This window comes from Diabrotica virgifera, chromosome 10 (genome assembly GCF_917563875.1).
Source record: "Diabrotica virgifera virgifera chromosome 10, PGI_DIABVI_V3a".
NCBI lineage: Eukaryota > Metazoa > Arthropoda > Insecta > Coleoptera > Chrysomelidae > Diabrotica > Diabrotica virgifera.
Genome location: NC_065452.1, coordinates 29,515,738 through 29,534,979, shown reverse-complemented (window position 1 = coordinate 29,534,979; position 19,242 = coordinate 29,515,738). Strand labels below are relative to the sequence as shown.

Sequence of the window (19,242 nt, the reverse complement as noted above, 5' to 3'; positions counted from 1 at the left end):
AAAAAGGGTAATTATTGCAGTTACAATAAAGCATTAGATTTCAAACAAATTGAATGCTTTTTAGTAGGGGAGAAAGTATTAGTAGGAAGACTAGGTCCTTATATAACAGATAAGTGGCAGGAGGGTAGTATAATAAAACGGGTAAGTCCAGTGACATATTTGGTTCAAGTAAATGATAGAGTTTTGTACAAACATGTAAACAGTATTAGGAAATTTTCAGCTACTACAAACATAGAACAACCAAGTACTTCACTGACTACAAACCATGGGTTAAGACCTGCAGTAGTTCAAGAAAATTGTAATTCCGAAATTGTCGACCCTCTAAGTCACCAAATGACTTCTGTCAAAATTAAGGAAACTAGTCCTGATTCAGAAGGGGGTCTACAGTTTGGAAGTCCTGTTAAAACAACAGATCATTCAATACCTTTAGAAACTATTAATCCAACAGGTATTGAATTGAGACGTAGTAATCGTGTACGTCATCAACCACAGAGGTTGGACTTATAAACTTTTAATTATAGGTAAGGAGGGAAATGTTGTGTATTTAATTGTGAGTTCTGAGTTGCTTGGCAACGTTGCGTTGGGCTGTCAACGACGACAGATGACAGGTAACCAGAAACTGGAGGGAAGCTCTTCTCATCTCTGTATTAGATAATATATTTGATAATAAAGTAATCAAAGTACAATTTAGTATCTGTATCACGGGCTCAAACGTAACATTTATATTAGATAATATGTGTACAGTTCTAAAAGAATATAAGTTTAAAGTCTCAAGATTCGTTATACAAAATTTTACTCGTTTCCATGGGTTTGATATAATGAAATGAATTTTATAGAATACACATTTTTGATACTTTTAAAACGATGAAACTGCTGAAGACATTTTTTAATAAAAACAAAAAAGTATCACTTACATTGCAAGCAATTCTTTGGGTTATCTTCTTTGGAATAAGATAAAATATCACATTGACAAGTACCATTGACACAAATCTGAGTTTCCGCACAATTCAAATTTTCTGTACAATTGTCTGCATGGACTCCTGTAAATTAAAAATATTATTTTATGCATTTCGAACTTGCAAGAATGTAAAATAGTCCAGAGAAATAAGGTTTTTGTCCGGACACTTGAGCAGCCAGGTTGCAAATGAGTTTTTGGGTACTATATATCTACCTAATACATTAAAAATACAGAAATGCCCGTCACAGTTTGGACGAGAATTTTAGTTATTAAAGACGATTAGTTTGGACGAGAATTTTAAATAAGCGTCAACAATTGCAGTTCTTTCGTTTAAATTGCTACAGGTAAAAATAAGGTAACTAAATATCTTATTTAGAGTATTCATCTTTTAGTAGATGAGCAAAGGTTCAAAATGGTAGTTTTTGAATTTTGGTCCGATCATTTGTTGCTTCGCTAATTGTAAATAAGACTAAAATTTCGAAAATAAAAAATTTGCTATAACTTTTGCGAAAATTAACTTAAGACTTTGATATTGCATGAACAGTTGAGACAACCCGTATATATCATGCACAAAAAATTTCAAGACGATTCGTCAATTAGTTTAAATTTTGTTCAATTTGTTTATCCAAAAGAGCTTTTTTGCAATGTTATTGTCCAGAAAATAATAATGATGCAGCAAGTCTATTAAAAGCACATGAAAGAAGAACACTTATATTTTCTTAGCATTTACAAAAATCTATAAAAAGTCATTTTTATCATTCCGAAAACATTTTACTAAAGTAGAGTCATTTTTGGCTTAAAAACAATTTGAAAAGCTTTGTTAATATTGACTGTAGAGTGAATCTACTTTGGGATTTCAAAAGCTGGTATTTTTACACGAATTTTCAAAAAAAAACTTTTTGCCTAGGTTAATTGCGGTCTTATTTCGGCTGTGGTAGGCAGTCAGCGAGGGGAGGTGCACCAACAACACAGATGCAATCAAAATCAAAACGGTCTTTATCAAGGCCATTTTTGATGACGACCTCAATTAATATTGAAGGACTATCAGCAGATAAAGAAGACCTATTGTCTAATATGTGCAGAGAACATGGTGTCGATGTTCTACTGGTTCAAGAAACCCATAGAGGTACTGCAAGCCGCAGACCAAGGATTCGGGGTATGAAGCTCATACTGGAGAGACCACACGACCAATATGGTAGCGCAGTCTTCGTCAGACCAGATATCGACGTAGCATCCACATCTCTAACAGATCAAAATGACATCGAGATCCTCACAGTGGAGATAAACTCCTGTACAGTAACGTCAATGTACAAACCACCAAACGCTGACTTTGCTTTTGAGGAACCGAATAACTTTCAATCACAGCAAATCAAATTCGTACTGGGTGACTTCAACTGTCACAGTGTCGCGTGGGGTTACAACGAAACAGATTCCAATGGCGAAGAACTAGAAAAATGGGCTGAAAGCATGAACCTAAAACTTATTCACGATCCAAAGCAGCCTGCGTCGTTCAACAGCGGAAGATGGCGCAGAGGTTACAACCCAGACAATATATTTGTCAGCGACAGAATTGGAGACCAGGTGACAAAAATCGTTGGAAGCGCTCTCCCAAAGACACAGCACAGACCAATAATTTGTCTTTCCAACGCGGCAATCAGATACGAAATTGTTCCTTTCAAGAGAAGGTTCAACTTTACTAAAGCAAAATGGGAAAAATTCTCTGAAACATTGGATCAAGAAGTTTCCCAGCTAGAACCTTGCCCTGATTCATACGATAAATTTGTAGAAATCGTAAAGCAAGTATCACGGAAATTTATCCCTAGAGGTTGTCGAACTGAGTACATAGCGGGGCTCAATGAAGAATCTAAACCCCTACTTAAAAGATACGAACAGCTATATGAAGAAGACCCTTTCTCGGAAGCGACAATACAGGCTGGGGAGGAAATGTTACATGCGATATCCGCCAACAGAACGGAAAGGTGGTGCAAGCTGGTCACGAGTCTGGACATGAAACAAAACAGCAGACGTGCCTGGAAGCTGATTCGGAATCTTGGCAACGATCCCGCTGCTCCGGCAGTCAACATGACAGAAGTCACACCCGATCAGATAGCCCATCATCTTCTAATGAACGGTAAGACGACATCAAGAAAGAACAAGGTGAGAGCTCAACGGAATATCGACGAAGAAAGAGATGTTCTAGGTACCTCTTTTTGTCTAGAGGAGATGAGAGGCGCGATCCATCAAATGAAAGATAATAAAGCGGCTGGCCTGGACGACATACGAACAGAGCAAATAAAGAACTTTGGACTAAAAACCGTAGAGTGGCTCGTAAAAATGATGAATTGCTGCATCCGTACATTACAAATCCCCAAAATCTGGAGAAAAGCTAGAGTGGTAGCCCTCTTAAAACCAGGGAAGGATCCGGCGGATACAAAGAGTTTTAGACCTGTATCTCTCTTGTGCCACCTTTTCAAGGCCTTTGAAAGAATGATACTGAACCGGATCGCAGAATATGTGGAGACTAAAATTATTCCAGAACAAGCAGGATTCAGACCCGGAAAGTGCTGCTGCAGTCAAATTCTTAATCTCACCCAACATATTGAAGATGGTTTTGAACGGAAGGAAATAACAGGAGTAGCGTTCATAGACCTAACTGCCGCCTATGATACAGTTAACCATCAACGGCTACTCGCAAAACTCTACGAAACTACAAAGGACTTCCGACTAACAAGGTTAGTGAAATGTCTCCTCCAGAATAGACGCTTCTACGTAACGCTCCAGTCCAAGAACAGTCGGTGGAGGGACCAAAAAAATGGGCTACCACAGGGAAGTGTCCTCGCGCCGTTTCTATACAACATATACACCAACGACCAACCCATACACCAACAAACAAGGCAATTTATTTACGCTGATGATACAGCGGTGGCAGCTCAGGGAAGAACCTTCAATGAAGTCGAAGTGAAGCTGACAGATGCCCTGGGAGACTTAGCTCTATACTATGATAAAAACCATCTGAAACCCAATCCCACAAAAACCCAGGTATGTGCTTTCCACCTGAGAAACAAGCATGCCCGAAGGTCGCTGGAGGTGGAATGGCGTGGTCAGATGCTGGAACACAACAAGACGCCAAAATACCTTGGCGTCCGTCTGGATAGAACTCTGTCTTACCGATACCACTGTCAAGATGTTAAGAAGAAAGTAAGTGCCAGAAATAATATCATCCGCAAGCTAACTAATACAAAATGGGGAGCACAACCACACACTCTCCGCACTTCTGCCTTGGCATTATGTTTTTCGGCCGCGGAGTTTGGAGCACCAGTATGGGCAAACTCTGCTCACGCAAAGAACGTCGACGTGGCTCTAAATGAAACGGTCCGTATAATATCGGGTTGCCTGAAACCGACACCTATCGAAGAGGTATACCCCATTGCTGGAATTGCTCCACCACCAATCAGGAGAAAGGTCACGTCAGAGGTAGAACGGAAAAAGCAGGAGACGGACCGAAGACACCCCTTATATGACCACCAAACTCAGCCAAGCAGACTAAGATCTCGGAAAAGCTTCCTGAAAACATCAAGATCCATCCCCGAAGCGCCAGAGACGCGCCGAATACACCTATGGCAAGCGTCAACTACTGCGACACATTTTCCTCCCTCGGAGGAAATGGCTGCTGGACACAATTTACCGTATCCGACTTGGAAAGCGCTAAACAGACTAAGAACCGGCGTTTCACGTTGTGCTAGTAACCTGAAAAAATGGGGATACCAGGAGGACGATACCTGCGACTGTGGCGCGGTTCAGACCAGCCGGCATCTACTATCATGCACAGAGATGAGAGAGACCTGCACAGAACAAGACTTAATTATAGCAAATGACAGGGCCATCTATGTGGCCAACCATTGGAAATACAGAATTTAAAGTTGTTGGTGTTCCGGACACGGAAAGTAAGTAAGTAGCGAGGGGAGGACCTTTTACACCCAAACCACGCTGACTGCCTTTTTATTTTTATTTTTATTTTATTTTATTTTTTATTTTATTTTAATTTGAATTATTTTTATTTATTTTTATAATTTATCGCGTACTTATTTATTTAATTTTATGTATTAAATGTAGTGCACGCTTAGGACATAATCAGTAGGAGACCATGTGCTTTGTGTATTGTCTCCGTTATGTTATATTCGTGTTTATTTTGTAAATACTTTGTTCGCTACGTCCTGGTGTAGTTGGCGGGGGAGGACTTTTTACATCCAATCCTGCCAACTGCCCCTTTTTTTTCCTTTTTTTTCCTTTTTTTTCTTTCTTTTCTTTTTTAACTAAAACTAAGTGGATACGAGAGTGTGTATGAATTGATGAGAGTAGGAATGATTGGCGTTACTCGTAATTACCAACTGGTTCTGTTTTGCTAGTTCCATCGTGGGGGGGGGGCACCCCGGTCGTCTCGCCCGCGCATGGGTTGCGCCGGACGGTCGCTTCACCGACCGGTCTAGTGCAATGCTCGTGCGGGTGGGGAGGGCTGGGTGGCCGCCCAACCCGTGGAATGCACGCGGATAGTGCCGGAGGGGAGTTAAGAGTAAGGTCGGCGGGTCAGACATGCACGCTAAGTGCGGTTCCAGACTCGTCGGCTGGAGAAAGAGGGGATGAGTTTAGTCGGTAGGCGGCCTCGGCACGCGGTGAAGCGTGCCGGACTGAATCCGACACACCTGGGACACCTTCCCAGACGGTCTTTTAAAGATTCTCACCCCCCCCCAAAAAAAAGGTTAATTGCGGTCAAAGTTAGCCACTTTTATTATTTAATTCACAGTTACTTCCATATACATAAAATTCTCCTGTAACAGTGTTAGTTACCATACTCCTCCGAAACGGCTTGACCGATTTTTATAAAATTTTACACGTATATCCTATAGGATATAACATTTTTTTTGTTTTTTTTGGACAAAATTGTCTACCTTAATTTTGTATGGTATAGAATTAAAAAATACATACAACCCTTAATTTTCACTCTTGTATCAGTGTATCACCCACCCCTATTTTTTAATAGCCATCTATATATTTGCATCTATAAAATTCTCCTGTCACACTGTTAGTTGCCATACTTCCCTGAGACCGCTTGACCGGTTGTTATGAAATTATATATGTATATTCGGTAGGTCTTAGAATCGGTCGTAACCTATTTTTCATATTCCTGAGTGAGAAAAGGTGGGTTTCCCCTAACATTTTGTCATGTTATACATGTAGAGTACGTTATGTGTACATAACGTACTCTACAAGACTACAAGTGCATACAAATTACAAAAATTTAGATCAAAATCCATCAACAAGCTCCGGAGATATTAATTACAGCATATGTTTGAAGAATCAATTTATTTTTTTGAGTGCACGGATTTTAATAATTATTCCCCTCCACCGACCACGAATCGATTTCGTTAGGACGTAATTTTTAAAGCTTTATTAACCACTTTATTGAAGTTCAAAGTTTAGTCATACTTTACAAATAAACTATATACATTGAACTTCAAAATGGCGCTAGTTAGGTTGCTTAATTTTTATAAACAAAGTAGCTGTGAATTAAATAAAAAAAGTGGCTAACTTTGACCCTGATTAACCTAGGCGAGAAGGTTTTTCTTGAAAATTCGTTTAAAAATACCAGCTTTTCAAATCCCAAAGTAGTTTTAGTCTAGGTCTAGAGTCAATATTAAGAAAGTTATTCAAATTAATTATAAGCCAAAAATGACCCTACTTTAGAAAAATGTTTTCGGAATGATAAAAATGACTTTTTAATGATTTTCTTAAATGCGTTGAAAACATAACTATTCTTCTTTCACGTGGTTTTCACAGAATTGCAGTATCATTATTTTCTGAACAATAACATTACAAAAGAAAAGCTCTTTCTGGATAATATTTGGGGATAAACAATTTTGGGATAAACAAATTGAATAATATTTAAACTAATTGACGAATCGTCTTAAAAATTTTTGTGCATTATATGGACTGTTTGACTCAACTTTTCATGCAATATGAAAGTCTTAAAGTCATTTTCGCAAAAGTTATAGAAATTTTTTTATTTTCGAAATTTTAATTTTATGTTGAAATTTCCGAAGCAACAAAGGATCGGATTAAAATTCAAAAACTGCCATTTTAAACCTTTTCTCATCTACTAAAAGAAGGATACTATAATAAGATGTTTAGTTACCCTATTTTTACCTGTAGCGATTTAAACGAAAAAACTGCCATCGTTGACGCTTATTTGTTAATAACTAAAACTCTCGTCCGAACTGTGAAGGGAATTTTTGTATTTATAATGTATTAGGTATATAGTACCCAAAAAACCTATTTGCAACCTGGCTGCTCAAGTGTCCCGAACATGGTATATTTTTGTTTTTGTCTTATTTCCCTGGCGTAAAAAGCGTATAGTCGCGGTAACATAATTGTAGACGCTTTAAATATGGCGACATTTGATTTCCTCTCATGTTACAACCGAACGGATGCCTGTGCGTTTTAGTTAGGAAGCAGTTCTTTAGTATAGAGTGTAGAGTGTTGTTTGCTGAAATTTAATTATTTTGAGTAGTGATGTAGTAATTCGTTTGGCAATTTAAAATATGTTTAGATAGCGTTTAAAATGTTAATTGAAGATAGAAAACTTTTTATGTTTGACATATTGCACTGTAGACCTAAAATATCACTTAGTTTGTTGGGTATATTGTACAATATTCGCTTTGGCGTTAATACTGGACATTTCTCTAATATATGTTTGATTGTTAACTTTTCTTCACAGTTGTCGCATCTTGGTTCTTGTTTGTTGGAAAACACATCGCTAATTGTTAATCGCGTATGACCCAGTCGCCCTCGAGTTAATATTACCTTGTCTCTCCGACTTGTTGGTAATGTTGGCCAGCATTTGATCAATTTTTAACTTTCCCGTAGCTTGGCCGATGACACTTTCCACTTTTCTTCCCACCTATACCGCACTTTACATTTGACCGCCGCTTTCACGTACCACTGGCAAATGTTTCAGTACACTTCGCACTATCACTAGTTGCAGCGTTGTCTGCCTCTTCATTTCCTTGAATTTCAAGATGGGATGGTATCCAGAAGAATATAATATTTTTTTCACTCAGTTGAGCAGCATGAACCTCCTGTTTTATCTTGCTGACCAAATGATTAGTTGGGTAGACATTATTGGATTGACTGTGCGGAACTTAGAGAGTCTGTGAGTATAATATAATTGGTAGAGGAAAGTCGCCAATTATGGAATACCATTTTGTTTTGGGGATATAAAATAATACCTTTATAGAAATGAAAGCAATTCAATGTTATGACACATCAGTCATACATTTTTATGTAGTAATTAAAGGCCTTCTATTAAATATCTTAATTAACAAAAAAATCGAACAAAAAAACAAAATCCCAAATGAGTAACCAAGTATGGAATAGGTACCCATATATGGAATATAGGCATAAAACAACATATCAATAACAACAATAGACATAAACATCTGAGATCAAATAAATTTACATAAGAAAATTGTGAAAAATGAAAGAAGTAGCTTAATTCACTCGCAGACATCACAGATCCATGTATAAAACTCTGGACCAGCACAATCATATTGAGCTCACTTACACTTAATCCACTATTCCATAATTAGGCACCAACCACTGTCCATATTTGGATTTGTACATTAGTTCAAACTAGTATCAACATTTTTTCAGATCGTAATGTTTTAATTACAGGTCATAAAATATCAAAATAAAGGTACTAATGATATATGCAATAGCATAACAAGTCTGTATTCATGCATAATAACCAACAATACTCGTTGAATATATTTACCTTTGAAATTTTCTGCGAGACGATAAAACAAAACGCGCCTGTCAGACACATATCGTTCGCGTATCTGACACAGAGGTGTGAATACGATAATAAACAGAGCGACTGAAATAGAGGATGGTCTTAAGGCGGGTATACATATGCGCTCTGCTCGGTGTGCGAGCCGCTCGCGAGCAGCATATTTGTTAGATTAGTACGTGTTTTCAAGTGGCACACAAACGGCTCGCACACGGCACACCACGATCTAACTTCTGTCGGCTTTTCAACAAATGCTTTGATGGTTCGCAATACGTATTTGGACGGGTTTGCTAGTGGTTTGTTGGTTTTGGGGCGCCTGAGTTGAATATTTGTTAGTAATGGAGTGGTCGGAAGGAAATATTAAACTTATTAATGTTTACCGTGGAAAATCATTATTGTGGGATCCTCAACAAAGGACCATTTAAAAAAACAACTTAAAGCCGATATCTGAAGGGAAATAGAAGCTGAAATAGAAAATATATATGCGGACCAATGTAAAAAAAGGTCATTTCATTGTTGTCTTCTTATCGGCGTGAGAACTACAAAATTAGATTTACTATTTTATTTGGGCATAAGCCACAATTCGAGTTTGAAATCAAGCTTACGTGACGTTTCGACTTTCACTTTGGAAATCGTTATCAATATAAGAAAAACATTCATAAATTAAAAATTTAACTTTGTTTCTAGTGAAGCAACGCAGTTGGAACAAGCAGATATATTATAATATTATAATTGTGTCTCCGGAAAGCGAAAAAGGTAGTCCCTAAAATTTTCAGGACTGAAACAATCCCTTAAAATTCGAGAATTTTTACGATTTTGACAAGGTAAACATTTGGTCTTAGGCCGCACCTACATTGGATCCGTTATTCTCCGATCAGATCCGATCCGATCCGTTAGGCGGCACCTACATAGGGCTTTTCATTCACAGTCATTTTTTTCGAGCTTCTGTCATATGTCGTATAATCCGTGAATATTAATATTATACACAGATTATACAACATATATGACAGAAGCTCGAAACAAATGACAATCGATGAAAAGCCCTATTGGATCAGTATTTCTCCGATCAGATCAGATCCGATATAGACCGATTTTCCGGCGAGGGTGCCTACATTGGTTCCGTTAACTTCCGACCACCGACCACCGACAATGAGTTCCGATGAAGATGTGTTAAGGAGATGATGACATTGAATATATGTATTTAAACATGTTAGCTTGCAACCCCCAACTTGCAACCAACTTGCAACCAGCTTGTAACCAACTTACAACCAACTTTCAACTAACTTGCAACCAACTTGCAACTCAACTTGCAACCAATCGGAATGAAACCAAACACTTCTCGATGAGAATAGGAGAAGCTACTCCCGACGTCGGCCGATATCGGATTTGATCTGATCGGAGAAAAACGGATCCAATGTAGGCACCCACATTTAATACTAATTATCTACAATTACTAAATGTTCGTAAGTTTCCTCTGGATCGCGGAAGGTTCGTCAAAATGAAAAATTTTAACAAACATTAACCGCGCCACGAACGCGCGGCGCTTACACGGCGCGGAGTTCGCGGCGCGGATATGTATCTCCGCCTTTATAGTGCGCTACCAACTTATATTTTCGGAGAAATCAAGGAATTCCATATTAGGGCACTATCAGTGGTGTCATGGCAAAATTAGCAGTGCGGGAACGCAGTGCCGGAACGCACTGCTAATTTTTGTTTACACAACCTAAATTCTCTATTATTTTTTTTTCTTTTCTTAACCAGTGCGGGAACGGCGTTCCCACACGATGACGCCACTGGGCACTATTCCATATTTGGTTGCTTTCCTCTATTATTGGATGCGTTAACAGCAAGGGTGGCCTGGTATAGAGCGTATAGTTCAGCAGAGTAAATCGAGTACTCTGAAGGGAGTTTGTATTTATTTGTCGAAGTTGGGGTTATGACTGGCAGCACCTGTACCTTCATTTGATTTAGATGCATCTGTGTACAGGGTGTCCCGAAAAGATAGGTCATAAATTATACCACAGATTCTGGGGTCAAAAATAGGTTGATTGAACCTCACTTACCTATATACAATAGTGCACACAAAAAAAGTTACAGCTCTTTGAAGTTACAAAATGAAAATTGATTTTTTTTCATATATCGAAAACTCTCAGAGGTTTTTGATTGTAAATAGACATGGAGCATTTTTATGGCAGCAACATCTTAAAAAAATTTTAAGTAAAATTTGTGCCCCCCATAAAAATTTTATGGGGATTTTGTTCCCTTAAACCCCCCCAAACTTGTGTGTACGTTCCAATTAAATTATTATTGTGGCACCATTAGTTAAACACATTATTTCTAAAACTTTTTTGCCTCTTTTTACTTTTTCAATAAGCCAGTGTTTTTTATAAGAGATATTTTGAATATTTGTCAAATCCACCACATATTTGTATATGGTTAAGTACGATTTGTAGAGACCTGTTAATAATCTGAAATTTTATTTATAATTTACATTTTTAGGTATATTTTGAAAAAGAAGCTACATCTCGATAAAAGGTGACTTATGAAAAAAAGACTAGAGGCATAAGTTTTAAAAACACTGTGTTTAACTAATGGTACCACAATAATAGTTTAATTGGAACGTACACAAACATTGGGGGGGTTTAAAGGAACAAAACCCCCATAAAATGTTTACGTAAATATATTGAAAAAGAAGCCGCATCTCAATAAAAACTGGCTTATCGAAAAAATACTAAGAGGCAAAAAAGTTTTAAAAACGTTGTGTTTAACTAACGGTAGCACAAAAATGGATTACTTGGAACGTACACAAAAGTTTGGGGGGGTTTAAAAGAACAAAATCCCCATAAATTTTTTATGGGGAGGACAAATTTCACTATAATTTTGTTTTAAGATTTTCATGCCATAGGAATGACACATGCCCATTTTCAATAAAAAATCTCTAATAGTTTTCGATATATTGGAAAAAATCGATTTTCATTTTGTAACTTCAAAGGGCTGTAACTTTTTTTATGAGCACATTTGTACTAAGATAAGTTAGGTTCAATCGAACTATTTTTGACCCCAAAATGTGTGGTATAATTTATGACCAATCTTTTCGGGACACCCTGTATATACGTGTATACTCCTTGTAGTTGTGAAACATATCATTGAAGGCGGATTTGATTAACTGTGGGTTTGTTGAAGTGTGAAATGTGGTGTTACAGAAGAATATTGAAAATTCAGTGGGTTCAAAGGATTACCAATGTTGATCAATGCTTACAAAGACCTGCAGTTGCCTCTCAGATTGAGATTGGCTCAAAGATGCTACATATTTTCTATACTACTAGACGGAATGGAAGACTGGACATTGAAGAGACAACACATAAGAAAAATAGAAGCGTTCGAACTCTGGTGTTACAGAAGAATATTGAAAATTCAGTGGGTTCAAAGGATTACCAATGTTGAAGTGCTGCGATTTTTAAATAAGGAGTTAGACATTATGAACAGTATAAAAACAAAAAAACTGGAATATTTGAGTCACATTACCAGAGGAGAAAAATATGAGTTGCTGAGAATTATTATGCAAAGAAGGATCCAAGGAAAAAGAAGCATAGGAAGAAGACGCATCTTCTGGCTGAGGAACCTTAGAGAATGGTTTAACTGTAGTTCATTACAACTGTTCAGAGCAGCAGCTAACAAAGTGACCATAGCCATTATGATATCCAACCTCCGATAGGAGATGGAACTTTAAGAAAAAGAAGGGTTTGTTAAATGTTTGTCGAAAGAAATGAGGCGTGTTAGGCACTAAGGGTTCTTTAATTGTCATGGAGGAATTAAGGACGACTGAGAGGGATAGCATTCTGGGAGCGTGTAGTTTAATTGTTTTAAGTAGCTTCTAATCTTGAGTAGAAGGGTTTGACCATTCTTGGCTTATTTATGAAGATTTGGGAAATGTTCTGTAAAACAATTTTTGAATAGTAGGGTTTTTAGAGTTAGACCTGACTTTTGCGGCTACATTTGCGTATACTACACTTAAATAAAGTATTCTGTCTTCTAGGGACGGTTCACCATCTTCACAATAAAGACTTTCGATTGGTGTTGTGCGAAAAGCTCCAGATATTATACGTAAAGAGAAATTCTGAAGACTGTGAAGCTTTTTTAGCAGTGTCTTAGTGGCTGTAGAATACACAATTGATCCATAATCTAATTTTGATCTGATTAATGTTCTGTATGACATCAAAAGTGTTTGGCGATCCGCACCCCATTCTTTATTGGCCTGAGTTTTTTTAAAAGATTTAATCGCTTATGACAGGATGCGATCAAATTTGTTATATGGAGTTTCCAACTTAGAGTTTCTTCGAATGTCCTGCCCAAGAACTTTATTTTATATCTCAACTGGAAATTTGTGCAAAATTCTAACTGAAGAAAAATTTTAGACCCCTTAATTATCGAAATACCCTCGTAACACTGATTTCTGTAGTTCTCAGAGACAGCAACGGCGAAACATAGATGGAGCTGCAAGTAGCGATCATGTTTAAAATAATATGTGTGTATTCAACAGAGAAGATGAATAGACAACAAGGATATCAAATTAACCATTTTTTTTTCAGAATTTTTATTTTAACTTAACCAAGTAGTTAAATAACAACAACATTGATACTGTCAAATCTCAAAGCAAATTTAAATATGATTGCTACTTACAGCTCCCTCTATGATTCTTCAATGGTAATTTAAACATAAATATAGCAGTCGTAACCCCCAATTAGTTTTGATGACTTCAGTTAGGTCTCTCTCCCGTAGGTAGCAGCACTAAAGCGGTGGTAGTCATTGCTCCAAGTTTTTTTGTATTTAATAAAATATGAATGTTGCTGATAGATTTTGTTTTTCCGTTTTTCGTGTTTGGTGTATTGTATCGTGAAAATGAAATACATAATTGCTAGCTAAGTAGGTACGATCAGGTCTGACTGCAGCGCACAATAATTATTATACTTAGTCCTTGGGCCCACTATCACCATTTAAAAAAATTGTTGACTTGAGGCTTGAAAACTCATTATGTAAATTATTTTTGAGGTTACCAAGTGCTTAAATTGAAGTTTAAACATTTTGTTTAAAAATTCTGAAGAGTAATCGGGGTTTATTTCAATTTAGACCGTTGTTTTTAATTCTTATTTGGGGGCGTTCACTCGACTTTTCCCACTAGTCTCGAGTCCCACTATATGATGCGTCTCTGTCGCACTATATAGGATGTGTCTTTGTCGCACTATATGATTGGCGTATTTAATTAGCACAATGGCAATAATTAATTGAATAAATAAATTACTTAAAAAAATTATGTTATTAAAAATTTATAAAATTTTAAGAAATATCAAGTATTAGTTGGGAACTTTTCTTATACGTACGTATAATGCCTCCTCTACACATCGGCAGACGCGTCTACGGATGCATCTGCCGATGTATCATCACGAGCTGACCACACATCTGTAGGTACACATCTGTAAATCGTTCTCTCTCTCTCCTGTCGTTTCCCCATTACTGAGGATCGTGATTTCTTCCAATATTCCTAACAATGTTTCTCCATTGGTCTCTATCTTCAGCTGCTCTAAGAGCTTCGCAAAATGAGTTTCCAGCTGAATGCTTTATTTGGTCAGACCATCTAGTTGGTGATCGTCCTCTTGATCTTCTCCCCGAGACGTTTCCAGAAACAATTAATCTCTCCAAACTGTCGTCACCTCTGCGAACCACGTGACCAAAGAATTGCAGAATTCGTTGCAGACATATTGTGGACAGCCTTTTTTTAATATTGAGTTGGTTTAGAATGAAAATGTTTGTCCTGTGAACTGTCCAAGGTATGTGCAGCATTCTTCTCCAGCACTACATCTCAAAGGCATCAATTTTTTGGCGCTCGCATGCGCGAAGAATCCAATAAGTCTCTGCTCCGTATAGAAATATTGAGAATACAAGGGCATTCACCAGTCTCATCTTGATATTTTGAGAGATAGATCTATCTTTCCAAACTTTAGTTAGGCGACTCATCGCATTTCGTAATCGTTCAGGCGTAAATCGTTCAGTCTGTGTTAATTCTCGGGTGACGCAATGTTTACTTTAAATTCACTTCGAAAACTAATGCGTTGTAGAGGTTAGAGGTCAGATGTGTGGAGAGGCATAGGGCGTTCGCACCGAAACCCTTTGATCTGTGCTAGGAAAACCGACAACAATCGGATATTTCACAGACGCGTCCGCCGACGTGATATATAAACAAACGATCAAATTACTCCATCTACAAATCTGCGGATGCATACGCAGATGCCGACAGCGGACGCGTCTGCTGATGTGTAGAGGAGGCATAATAAGTGCGACGGAGACACATCATATAGTGCGACGCGCGACGGCTTAAAAGTCGGGGCTTAGAACCTTGAAACTAAATGTTTAAAGTTCTATTTAGACACTTGGCAACCTCAAAAATAATTTACGTATGAGTTTTCAAGCCTCGAAAACGCATATTTTTGCCTTTTTAGATTTTAAATCCCTTATAACTCGAAAATTGTCAACTTTTGAGAAAAATGATAAGAAACAACAAAACATAACAAAAAAATAACAGTAAAATGTGTACACCCCATGAAAATTTTATGGAATTTTGTTCCCTTAAACCCCCCCCCCCCCCAAACTTTTGTGTACGTTCCAATTAAATTATTATTGTGGTACCATTAGTTAAACACGATGTTTTTTATGATACACGATGCCTCTTAATATTTTTTCGATAAGCCCATTTTGATCGAAATGCGGCTTCTTTTTTAATATGTTAAGATACATAAAAAAATTATGGGGGTTTTGTTCATCCCTCTATTTCAGTCCTTCTCCATCCTTCTACTTTTTCTTAATGTCAATAAATGTAAAGTAGTAAGATATTCTATAGGAAGGAAAATAAGGTTGATTTTAATTATGTAATTCAGGGGTCAGAACTGGAAAAATGTAATAGCATTAAAGACTTAGGGGTTATATTTGATTCAAAATTAACCTTTAATGACCATATTGAGCAGAAAGTATCTGATGCTATGAAAATGTACGGTTTTATCATCAGAAACTGTAGAAATTTTAGCGATATAAGACCGATTAAACTGCTGTATGTATCGTTAGTGCGAACAAAACTAGAATATTGTAGCTTAATTTGGTATCCTATTTATAGATGTTATATGCAATAAATCGAAAAGGTACAACGGAAACTTTTAAAATATTTAGCATTTAAGGTTAATGGAGTATATCCTGCTCATTTATGATTACGATTTGTTATGTAATAGGTTTGATATTGTAAGTTTAGAGTTAAGAAGAGTTATATTTTCGGTTTCATTTTTATTTAAGTTATTACACAGCTGTATTGACTGCAGCGATATATTAGACCAAATTAGATTTAATGTGCCATGAATATCTTCCAGGTCAACTATCGTGTTTACTTGTCCACGCGCGAGAACAAACATGTTACTAAAGTCACCGATTTATGTTATGTGTGATAACTATAACAAAATATGCAACCATTGTGATATTTTTTCATGCTCAATTAATCATCTAGTTGATACCGCATTGGTTTATGGAGTACCTTAAATTGTTAATTTTTTTATTTATTTTTTTTATTTCTTATTTACATAGTTATTTGTTTAATTAAATTCTGATTGTATGCTAACTAAAAATTGTTCAAATTTTTACCCTAGAAATGGGAAACTGTTGGGTAATAAAGCTATTATTTATTTATTTATTTATTTATTTATTTATTTAAAAAGACCATCCTCTATTTTAGTCCTTCTCTTTGTTATCATATTCACACCTCTGTGTCAGATGCGCGAACGATACGTGTCTGACAGGCGCGTTTTGTTTTATCGTCTCGCAGAAAATTTCAAAGGTAAATATATTCAACGAGTATTATTGGTTATTATGCATGAATACAGACTTGTTATGCTATTGCTATTGCATATATCATTAGTACCTTTATTTTGATATTTTATGACCTGTAATTAAAACATTACGACCTGAAAAAATGTTGATACTAGTTTGAGAACTAATGTACAAATCCAAATATGGACAGTCGTTGGTGCCTAATTATGGAATAGTGGATTAAGTGTAAGTGGGCTCATTATGATTGTGCTGGTCCAGAGTTTCATACATGGATCTGTGATGTCTGCAAGTGAATTAAGCTACTTCTTTCATTTTTCACAATTTTCTTATTTAATTTTATTTGATCTCAGATGTTTATGTCTATTTTTCTTATTGATATGTTGGTTTATGCCTATATTCCATATATGGGTACCTATTCCATATTTGGTTACTCATTTGGGATTTTGTTTTTTTGTTCGATTTTTTTTGTTAATTAAGATAAATAGAAGGCTTTTAATTACTACATAAAAATGTATGACTGATGTGTCATAACATTAAATTGTTTTCATTTCTATAAAGGTATTATTTTATATCCCCAAAACAAAATGGTATTCCATAATTGGCGACTTTCCTCTAGTTAAACACGTGTTTTTAAAACTTTTTTGCCTGTTAGTATTTTTTCGATAAGGCACCTTTTTTCCAGATGTGGTTTCATTTTTAATATGGTTCAAAATAGACCTAAAAAATGAAAATTATAAATTTTCATATTATTACCAGGTCTCTACATATAATCGTACCTACTTAACCTTATACAAAACCCCAATACAATTTTTATGTGGTGCACAAATTTCACTATAATTTTTTTAAAGTGTTCCTGCCATGAGAATGCCACATGTGCATTTTCAATAAAAAATCTCTAATAGTTTTCGATATACATATTGGAAAAAATCGATTTTCATTTTGTAACTTCAAAGGGCTGTAACTTTTTTATGTGCACATTTTTTGTACTAAGGTAAGTTAGGTTCAATCGAACTATTTTTGGTCCCAGAATATGTGATTTAATTTATTACCCGTATTTTTGTTACACCCTGTATATTGATTGTTCGTTTCTTGATATGTCGTTTCTCGTGTTTCCATTCTCTTCAAAAATCCGGGTTGAGGATCTATTTGTCGAATGACAAATTTTTATTTATTTTAATTTTTCTGTATAGTGTTATTGTTTTTTAATGGTTTTGTTAGATACTATTCGTGGACTATATAGATTTTGTTTGAACCAACGGTAAAAATGACATGAAAACTAAAAAAATTAAGAAATAATATACAATCGGCATATCTTACCTATCGAGCATAGTAGAAAAAATAAAAATGTACACTTAAATATACACATCATCATTAAATCTCGATAACTTGGTAACTAATCAATACAAATTACAAATCATTCGATTGAGAATAGAGATTTTATCAAAATTAAGATAAAGTCATATCTTTGTTACTTTGTATGAAGAACAGGATATGATTCATTAGAATGTCTAGTAAAACTTCTAAAAAGTAGATATAGGTGCCTACACTAATTACAAAAAGTATCCCATAATTTTTGAAACAGAAAAAAAGTTTAAAAATAATTTTTAATTTTTAGCAGAATGTTATATTTATTTTGCTCAACAGGCCATGTAGGCCCTGGGCGTGAAAAACACAATTACATTTTTTTTTACTATACATATCTACAATATACAATATTAATTTGTCTATTTAAAAAATACATCATATAAATATATACACATAGATAGCTCTCATTTTACAATCCATGGCACATTCTTCTGTTACAATTTCTCTTGCGCTCTTCTTTCCACTCCTCTCCATTCTTTTGTGTCTAATACCTTGTTTCTCCAGTTATCTATTTTTAATTCTCGTAAATCTGCTTGGACGCTGTCAAACCATCTTTTACGGGGTCTTCCTTTCCTTTTTTCCCTACTGGTTTCCTGTTCAATATCATCCTGGTCATTCTATGGTTTTCCAATCTTTGCACATGTCCCAGCCATCTTATTCTATGCGCCTTTATTATTGCGGTGATTTTTGGTTCAGTATACAGCTCTTCCAACTCTTTATTTGTCCTTCTTCTCCATCCCATTTGTGTATTTATGCCGCCGTAAATTGATCGGAGAATTTTCCTCTCCCATCTTTCTAACTTTCTTCATCTGCCTTTCTTAAAACCAGCTTAAGCTTTCTTAAAATTCAGCTCCATATACAACCGTAGCTCTAATCACTGTCTTATAAATTCTTTCTTTTGTTTTTCTTGAAACAAACTTCGACTTCATTAAGGATCTCAGCATTCCGTATTTCTGGTTGCCTTTTGTAATTCTGGATTCTATTTCTTTAGCTTCATGTCCATTTTCCTTTACTTTCACACCAAGGTAAGTAAACTCTTCCACTCTGTCAAAACTGTATATGTAATCTTTCTCCCCTTGTATTTTTATAAACTCTTCATTGTCTTGCTGTGTATCACCCATTATCATGTATTTAGTTTTCTTTTCATTTATCTTGAGACCAAACCTATTTGCTTCTTTTTCTATCTTTTTCACAATTATTTTCAATTCTTTCA

General features: G+C 36.0%; 1 protein-coding gene across 1 annotated transcript in view; it reads right to left on the bottom strand.

Annotated features, from left to right (window-relative positions):
* Nucleotides 1-18,144, bottom strand: part of LOC126893170 (multiple epidermal growth factor-like domains protein 10) — a 156,479-nt gene extending 138,335 nt beyond the window's left edge. Inside the window, exons 1-2 of the mRNA XM_050663121.1 lie at nt 17,982-18,144; nt 915-1,040 (exon numbers count right to left, since the gene is read on the bottom strand). Coding sequence (XP_050519078.1) covers nt 915-1,040; nt 17,982-18,036 — 181 coding nt within the window. The 5' untranslated portion in view covers nt 18,037-18,144. The remainder of the gene's footprint in view (nt 1-914; nt 1,041-17,981) is intronic.
* Nucleotides 18,145-19,242: the final 1,098 nt, after the last annotated feature.